Consider the following 9743-nt stretch of genomic DNA (forward strand, 5'->3'; position numbering starts at 1 on the left):
TCGACAAAATTCCCAGATATTTTTTGCTCAGCACACAGTTTCATAAAAAATTCATCTAGCTGATGTTTTTTCTCATCGAACTTTAATAATTCTTTTTTTACAGCGTCATTTTCTATAAATTTAAGGTAATCCTTTTCAATTTCTTCAACAATAAGTTCACCAAAGTGGTTATGCTCGACTAAAACTTCTAAAGCCAGTTGAATCCGAATTTTAGCAGTTTTCGGATTCAACATAACATAAGGAGAAAAAAATTAAATTCATTAAAAATTGTAATTAAATAAAATGACTGCGAACAAATTTTTCAAGGATCATTAGTTCGATTCAAGGAGATTTCAAGTATTTCAAGTAGATTAAATCCATTCAAGGAGTTTTCAAGGTTTTCAAGGGATTCAAGGAGCAGTAGACACTAAATATAAATTTTTTAACTATCAAACAATTTTTGTTTTCCATTGTACCTATTTTGTACTTTAAAAACCACATTTGGAAACATTTAATAGTTCAAATAAAGTAAAATTCAGCGGAAACATTGAAACAATCATAATTTTAATTTTTTAAATATAAAAATAACTAACAAATAACCAAAATTATTTTTAAATAAACCTTAAATGAGATACAGTTTCTCTAGTTTCAACAATTTGATCCAAAAACCAAATTATTTTGGTTTTTAAGAACTTTGTAGTGCATCCGATCTTAATAATATTTAAAAAATAAAAATTATATAGTACACCACCGCATATCTCCGCATATTTTTGTGAGCTTTAAGTAATGCTGATATTAATATTAAATATGTTTATTAAACATTATTTACTGTAGAAAAAAGGTTCACAAATAATGTCATATACAACATTTTTAAAATTACAAATATGTACAGAGCTGGAAGTAAATATAAAAGTGAAAAATAAACAACAAACTTTTTCGACATTTTTTTTTGAAAAAGAATATGTATTCAATCTGTAGCAATTTGTATTGCACTGTGTATTCGATGGAAATTATTAATACTAGTAAGTTTGTTTCCAATACTTAATGATTTGTTATATTCATGAGATGTATGAAATTAAATTAGATATCGCTATATACTTTGTGCTATATGGGGTGTTCGGGAAATGGCAGGCAATCAATTTAATGTAATAAGTCTAGCAAAAATATCACAAATTTTGCAAAAATAATATCACTACTTTGTTTATTTGTAAAACTGAAGTAATCTTTTAGTAAAAGCTATTTCTATGAATGTATTAAATTTACTTATATCTATCTTGGGGTTTTAAAAAATAGGCCTAACTGTTGTTCTCAGGTATTTATTTATTTTTTAATATTGAGATGTAATATAAAGATGAACAACACAAGCAAGTACACATTTTTCACTTACCGATTCCAGATTTCGTGCGAGTTATTAGAATGCGAATGAGAGGATGTGATGCCAAAACGTTCTGGTAATAATAACGCAGTTTATAAATGTTTAATTCAAGTCATAAATAAACTTCTTCTGTTTACAACTTTTGATCTAATCAATATTTTTTTATGCTTGAGGGCTACTTTTGTAGGTGTTTTGAAGACGAAAAAAAAAAGTACTTTACTGTTTTCTCGTGGCAATGAACGGAAAAAGTTATAAGCGAAAAACGTGAATTTACGTAAAAATTATACAATTAACCAGTCTGTAAACAATCAATCTTCCCCCCATTTTTATGACTGTGGAAACTAATATGTTATTGTACATAATATTTAGCATCTATAGTGATAAATTCAGCTTGCCGAAACAAAAAGTCGCGTCCAACTCTATATTTCCTGGCCTATAATATTGATCAAAAGTGAGTAAATTGTTTTTAATTAATTTAAGACTGTTATCATCAGCTTCGAATGTTCAGTATGAAAGCGAAAACATAACATTATTTATTATTGGATTTTATACCTAGTACCTACATATTAATTTATTTGTGGTGAAGCAATATAATAAAAAAAATATCGCAAATTCTGTAGAAAAATCAAATACGAAAAATTTTTGACAATCAATTCTAATGCAAATGGGCATGAGTGTATAAATTATAATTTATTACGGTGCACACAGTATTGCTTTTCTTACCTAAATATGTATATAAGTGAGAGAGAACTCTTGCAGGTTGTACTTCTATAGGCGCGACTTCTTCAATCGTTTGGACAATAATATCGTGCTCCGCCAATTTATCTCTGATTTCGTTATCTTCTGCGAGAATTACTACTTGGACCACCACATCGGGTTTCTTCTCTGAGCACAATCTTCGATTCAAAGGGTCTAACTCACCTGGAGCCAAAAATCCCTAAAACAAATGTTATTTATTTAAATAACTATTTCATTCAGATTAAACATAAATATTAGATTTTAATGTATTTATTAATTTTCCTGTACATTTTAAAAATTCAACACCTACCTCCTGTAACAACTTCCCAATAATGTACAAAGATTGTGCCCAAAGAAACGGACATTGGCCTAATGGAATTCTCTGTTGACTTCCAGGTTCTTTGTATTCAGCTCCAACAAATTCTGCTGGTACTGAATACAGTTTTGGTACCAATTTTAATCCCTCTTCTGTTCTGATCATAATCTATAGAGTGATATTTATTAAGTTGATAATTTGGCTTATTATATGTGACAACTAAAAGTCCTTTAAATATAACTATCGTATTCTTGAAATATATATATGGATAATTGAAGTGGAAATTAGAAAGGGCCTAAGTGCCATTTTTTCCAAAATTTAGTTTTTGACAAATTAATATTAATATTTAAAGTTTTAGGAGCTACTCATAGATGTCGGTATTTGTATGTGTGCAAGCGTTTTCCTAAGAAAAGTCCAACAGTATGTCTGTTTGTATCAGATGTCTGCACGTGTCTCATCAAAATGAAATTTTTATTATAAGAAGTTACTTTGCTAATATTTTTTGTTGAAAATAGTGATGGGAAGATCCGTTTATTTTCGCGACCCGGGTCATCCAGGTCAATTATTAAAATGATCCGTTCATGAAGACCCGTTCATATGAACGATAACAAAATAGTATCGAATCCAATCTGTATCATTCAGTGTTGGTTGGTCTGTATGCGATAGAATGCCTTTTTTTGTCCCGGCTTGCGGCGGCTAATATCTTCCTGCACTTGCACGGCACTGTCAACATTTGATAGATTTATGGACATATAGGTATTAAAATGGAACTTATTTAAAGAAATAAATCCATTATTTAATTCCAGACACTTTTTATAAATGTAAATCAAGTTAGAAAATGTATTGCTTAATGCTTATGCAAAAAAATAATAGATATTGTGAAGAGCCCTAAAAGCGCCTATGGCTCTTTTGGAACCAACCATGTTGGGACATGTTTCATACCCAAAACATCAACTAAAATGGTGTGAACTGATGCATGAGATATGTTTAGTTCATATGCCAATTCTCTCAAACTATAATAACGGTTTGCAAGTACCATTTCTTTCACTTTATCAATGTTTTCTTTAATTGAAGACATTGAAGATCATGGCAAATCATCAATCACTTCTTGACCATGTTTGAATGCTTTGTACCATTCATATGCCTGAGTTTTTGATAAATCTAAATTAAATTAATCAGCGTTATTCAAACAACGGTGCTTATGATTAAGTATAAAATATTTTTTCTGCAATTTCAGGAGTCTTACTAAAGTAAATATATAGGAATCAGCCTCTTTACTCAAAGCCTATACCCTATTACATATAAATAAATCTCCAAGTTCGCAACACTCTGTATATTGGATACCTATCGCTTTTTTAAATAAAATTTTAATATTTTAAAATAAAATACTTTGTATCAAATAAAAGTCAAGATATTAAAATAGAGGTACCTATTTATAAAATTTGAATAATTTCTAAAGCTAAAAGTTTAAAAGTAAAATGGCAAATATAATACAAAGTAAAAAAATATACCTCTTCCAGTTGTTGAGTATATTCTGCAGCAACCTCTTTATTTCCTTTAAAGCAATTATCTAATATGAGGTAACACAAAAATAATGGCCATTCACATTCAATGTTTTCAAACATCCTCAGTTCCCACGGTTCATAGTAAAGCCTTCTAGGATCCTAAAAATTTCCAACAAAATTTTTCTATAAACATCCAATTAAAAAATAGTAATAACATTAATAAATTGTTAGTTTATTTACTTAAGGAGGTTTATCTGATTTGACAAACAAATATTCATAAAAAAATAATATAAGCTTATTAATATGAAGAAAATCCTCAAACAAAATTATGATTAGTTTGGATACCTTAGAGACGATATTAATAAAATAATTTTTCACAATTTAGTATAGTCTTATGAGAATACAGATTTTGTTGGTCTTTCAACTTAGAATGTGCAGCAATCAACGAACAGTTAACACAGCAACTTGTATAAATAGGAAACCGATATCTAAAGAACCGTATGACAGCTCGTAGAAATCAATTAGGTACTTGTAAGATACATAATTTATAATAATTCTCCTTCAAACTGCTGTCGTTGACTAACTTAACCTCCATATGTGTGGTAGTGGCAACACCGCGGTTCTCGACGTAGTGTATTATTTGAAATTTGCAAGTGTATATTTCAAGCTTAGGCATCCAAACAAAGCCAGCCAAAGTGCAACGTTGCCAAATCTAAAGACTTACTACTTTAGTCACTAGCGAATGTACAGAAACTCTCGTTAGACTTTAGACGTACCTCCGTACCCGATAAACCTCCTTAAATAATAATCTTACTTACTTCCTTTGGAGTTCGGTAACCATCCCTTAAAAATCTTTTACAACCATACCGCCCTTGCAATTTATTAATGATGCAATCTCTAGTATACCCTATAAGTCCAGGATCATCAACGGCAAAAGCTGGAAAACTTATTACAGACAAAAGCCCACTATCAATTTCTTTAGAACTGGATTCTCTTGGTAACATAGACTAAAAATAAAAACATACTAAAAGTATATACTAAAATACACAGAAGTATTATTAAATATCAGATGCCACAAATTAATAATTATAGACAATACCTGCAACACAGCTTGACACTTCTGTGCCTCATCAGCTAAGACATGAATTATACTATAAGGTCCTCCTCTAGCTCCAAACAAATCTAACTCATTCATTGCTTCCAAGGCAGCTTTAGCCATTCCAATAGAACTCGCATTCAACTCTGGTAAACCATGATTAGTTTTATCTCCTCTTTCCCAAATACCATAATCTGGAGTGCAATAAGCACATTCTATATAGAATACAAGATTTTGAATAAATGCGACTTCGTCTAAATTAAACACAATTTGTAATCCCGATGCTGTCATCTGTGCTAATACAAGAAGGTAAAGAGATATTGCGTCAATCTGCAAATGACCCCATTCATTGTCTCCTACAACTATTTGCCCAGTTATGGAAGAGTATTTTGCATGCAAAGAGTCTAGAGGATTTTGGGTTTGCTTGAATCTTTCAACTTTTTCTTTTTGTTGCATCATAGACATGAGTAAACCTCGCATTAACTTGACGCAGGATTGTTCTAACTCATATGTTTTTGCACGATCTTCATCCTGATCAGCCATTTTTTTATAAGACATAGATAGACCCCATACCGACAATATGCAATATACATTATCCCTAATCCAAGCGTGGTTATTTTCCAGGCTGGCAGGAAATAAACCAGTGACAGGGTTTTGGTGTTCCATAATTACTTTGTGAACAAGTCTCTGGTAGTAGTCCAGTCGGACTCCGGAATTGCTTCTACTTCTCATTTTTACTAGAATTCACCAAACTTATGAAACAAACTAAAATAATGACACTATAACTAAAATAAAAATAAATATCAATGTCGCCTGAATGTCATGCTGACTGTCAAACTTGAAAATGAAAATATATGTTAGGCGCATGCCCATATTTCAGTGACTACCACCTTTGACTATAGGGAGATTTTAAGCCACTTATTTGAACAACGTTAAACGTTATCCGTTATACTGATCATGCGCAGTAGTTCGAAAATAACCGATAACATTAATAACCGATAACGTTGTCCGTAATTTAAGTTTGAATAACGTTACGCTAATAAGCGTATCGGTACTTATTGCCAAATGTAACAGTTATCTTATTTACAGGGAAGATAATTATGCTTATTAATTTTGTTAATTATTAATTAATATATTCTATACATACATTACATACGCTTTCTGTTTGCGACTGTAGGTGGTATATTATATGTTTTATATATAAGATATCCGACAAAATTATATCAATAAAGTATAACTTGGCAACGCCAAATTTGTACGTCTAATTACTATTTCAATATTTTTTTTCAGTGCAGCCATAATATGTACATGTAATCAGTTATGTGCATGTAATCAAATACTTGATGTAATTAAAGAGGTAGCGATAACATAAAAGAGGTTTTATATGCCTAGAATAATATTAATAATACAGGTTATATGTTACGTTTACGGTTAACGGAATTGTCAAGGTAAATCCTGGTGTAAAAACTGAATTAACGAAATATTTGGGCCCTTATTTTTCATTAACTGCGCATGATCAGTATTACGTTTAATGTAAGTATAACGTTCCTTAAATTTTAGGTGGCCTAAAATCTCTCTTATAAGTCAAGGCCATAAGAGTAACTAAATAAGAGGTTTTTTTCTGTGCCTTTTGCCGGCAGCAGCGGCAGAGTACGCCATCTGTAGCTGATGTGAAGTGAAGCTACACACACAAACTATAAAATAATTAAGGAAACTGCATGGGAAAACACAATTAGACTAACCTCTAATTCTACTATCTAATAGATGCCGCTGCATCATAATGGCGGTAAATTTAAATGTAATAAAATACACAGAATAAAAAGTATTTCATAAGTAATAGATTACAAAACAGCTACTACTAGTTGAAGTTAACAATTAAAATTAACGTGAACCATTAACAGCTGTTCCATGACCCATTACTACTGAAACACTTTAATTATGTTTTAACACTTTACGGGATGTACATTTTTTACTTTGTTGTCTTTATGAGATTGAAATTGCCAAGACTGAATTTCTTCCAACATATTCCAAAATGTAATATATGCTGATTTCTTAGTAATAGATGACTTTAAAAAACTGCAATTATTTAGCTGAATGATACGAGAATTTAAACTAACAAAAAGATCATTAATATCATTCGCAAACTCTGCTGTATGAATAGCCTCAGCAGGTATGCCAGTATAGTGGGATTACTCACCATTGCCTCAACTTCATGAGCTACAGATGTGCTGGAAATGCTGCATGCAGGAAACGGTGCGTTAAATCGAAAAAATAATTGAAAAAATTTCCCCACACACCTGGTTTCTGTATGACAGTTCTGCGTTGAATGGAAAAGGTCCGAAGTCCGTATGTGGAAAATAAATTTCGGAAAGAAGAGGTGTGTGAGGTGATACAGTAAAAAAGGTCTTATAATTCGGAAACGGTGCGTTGAATTGAAAAAATAATTAAAAAAATCTCCCCACTGCTCTGGTTCTGATTGTCCGTTCTGCGTTGAATGGAAACGGTCCGAAGTCAGTATGTCGAAAAACAATAAAGTTAGTTAGTTAAAAATTGCAACAGCAGTAGCGAACGCATTATCTTATCTCTGTATTGATTGATGATTTGTTGTTTTTTTTTTTAATAAATTTCGTATTCGACTACTCCTTGAGGTTCCAGCAATTTTACATTGTGTTAATTTTTTTGAAAACCTTGTGTCACAAATATGGGCACTACCAATGACATCCATAAAATGCAACACTTGTGTCAATAAATAATTATTTACCTATCTAAAGAAATCAACAATAAGAGGCAGTACCCATCTAAGGATACACAATCTGTATAATGCAATTTTTTTAAACATAGGTTTTGATATCGTACCATATTGGAATTTGACGCACAAATCTAAAAACATTACTTTCGAGTTTTAAAATTTTCCCATTCCAAGGTGATATAAAATAAATAATTAATTAGGTAAATTCATAGTTTTAATTCTAACTTGATTTATTTTATTTAACATTTAAGGCAAATGTGATTTCCAAACACAAGATAAGTTCCATATCTCTTTAATTACATAATTGAAAGCATTACCTAAATTTATTTAGCAGTTATTATTTGGCAACAAAGCCACCGCTGGAACTGCCGCCTATTAGCAAGTAGAAGAGTCACTACGCTAAATTTTATAGCTGGAAGCCGGCTAAGGAGACCCTGCTTCCATTTCGGGTTGCCAATTTCCAGCACTTAAGTAGCAGTCTGTAGCGATACGCTATATTGTCTGTGCTTTCATTTTAACATTATTACGATTTAATTCGAAATAATGGTCATGTATCTTTCGTAAACCTTGGAAGCATTTTACTATGTGGTTGAGTTTTGCTGTTTTATTATGCGAAAATTTAATATTATTGTTATATAAAGCATTTCTGGTCTTTTTAAGCAAACGAGGAACGTCAAAAATGGGAATAATTTCCTCGCCATTAACATTAAAAGTCAGAAACTTAGAAACTAACTGTCTGATAGCTGATCTGCTAGTGGAACCTTGATCACAAATTGTACAAATTATTTTTAATCCACAACACTGCAATGCTGAAATTATTTCAGTTAACAAAATTTGTAGGTCCTTTGTTTTTATATCATCTTTTGTGAAATAATTCACGATAGGTTGCTTCCAATGTTTACTAATATCTTGTACCAAAAACACTAGAGCATTTGCTACCTCATTTTGTCTATCCAGGGACCCAAGATCGACATATCCCGTTACTTGATCTTTACAAGTGTCATAATTTAGACCCATAGACAGAGCTATTTCATCAAATACTAAACAACAAACTTTATCTCTTGTAATCATTTTACTAACATGTTCTGATAATTTACGTAACAACTTTTCATTTATCCCAACATTTAAAGGTATTTGGCCTAAATATTTCCTTATGGAAGATTTAGAGGGCAACACAAAAATTTTTGTAAAAACCTGTAGCACCTTGACCAACGTTTGTAAATCGCTAAAGCAAGTGCTTTATTTTCTGAATTATAGATAGGTCATTTTTTTCCCAATATTTAATTTGTGGCTCAATAAATTTTACTCCTACTGGACCAAGATGTCGACTTAATTTTGCAAATAAATTAGAATAGGTGATACTACGAACATGAGCCAAATTACTTTTACATTTTAATAGTTTCCTTTTTAATTTCAAAATCTGAATTTTCTGTTGAAAATTTATTTATATTTTTATGTTTATCTGAAAGTTGAGATATTCTCTTAACATTCATGGTTTTTAAAAATATTCTTTGTTTATTATTTGACTGAAAAGAAGTGCAGCTTTGACAAAATGAGGTATCAAGTGAGGTACTTACATGACCAGTATTTGATTCCGCTTCATTCAACTTCTTATCAGTAATCTCAGTAATGGCCCTGGTGCTCGCAGTAGCGCTTGTAGGAAATGACAATTTTGAATATATGTATTTCGGTTTTTTAAAAGGTGGAGGTGAAAAATCATCCGAAATTGAAGTTTGGCAGCTCGTACTCTGAAAATTCTGTAATGTTACGTTAACAAATTATTTTGCTGAATATTGGATAGATACTATCCGAGGATTCCAAGGTGATATTATTACAATTAATATATGAGTTGATCTTAAAAATAATGTCGGCACAGCATTTATGTTGAGACTATTCCTATCACTGCTTTTAAAACATTTTAACTCAAAATGGTCTTCACAAAAATAATGACCTGTGTTTGTCGGAGCAAAGTCTGATTTACATAA

General features: G+C 31.1%; 1 protein-coding gene across 2 annotated transcripts in view; it reads right to left on the reverse strand.

The window, feature by feature from the left end:
• LOC108909685 (probable phosphorylase b kinase regulatory subunit alpha) overlaps positions 1-5883 on the reverse strand; it is a 47091-nt gene extending 41208 nt beyond the window's left edge. For both annotated transcript variants that reach the window (XM_018714089.2, XM_018714088.2), the window contains exons 1-5: positions 5013-5883; positions 4732-4920; positions 3920-4072; positions 2403-2576; positions 2078-2291 (exon numbers count right to left, since the gene is read on the reverse strand). In XM_018714089.2, coding sequence (XP_018569605.1) covers positions 2078-2291; positions 2403-2576; positions 3920-4072; positions 4732-4920; positions 5013-5741 — 1459 coding nt within the window. In that variant the 5' untranslated portion in view covers positions 5742-5883. The remainder of the gene's footprint in view (positions 1-2077; positions 2292-2402; positions 2577-3919; positions 4073-4731; positions 4921-5012) is intronic.
• Positions 5884-9743: the final 3860 nt, after the last annotated feature.

The sequence above is a fragment of the Anoplophora glabripennis genome, unplaced genomic scaffold (assembly GCF_000390285.2).
Source record: "Anoplophora glabripennis isolate ALB-LARVAE unplaced genomic scaffold, Agla_2.0 scaffold419, whole genome shotgun sequence".
Classification (NCBI taxonomy): domain Eukaryota; kingdom Metazoa; phylum Arthropoda; class Insecta; order Coleoptera; family Cerambycidae; genus Anoplophora; species Anoplophora glabripennis.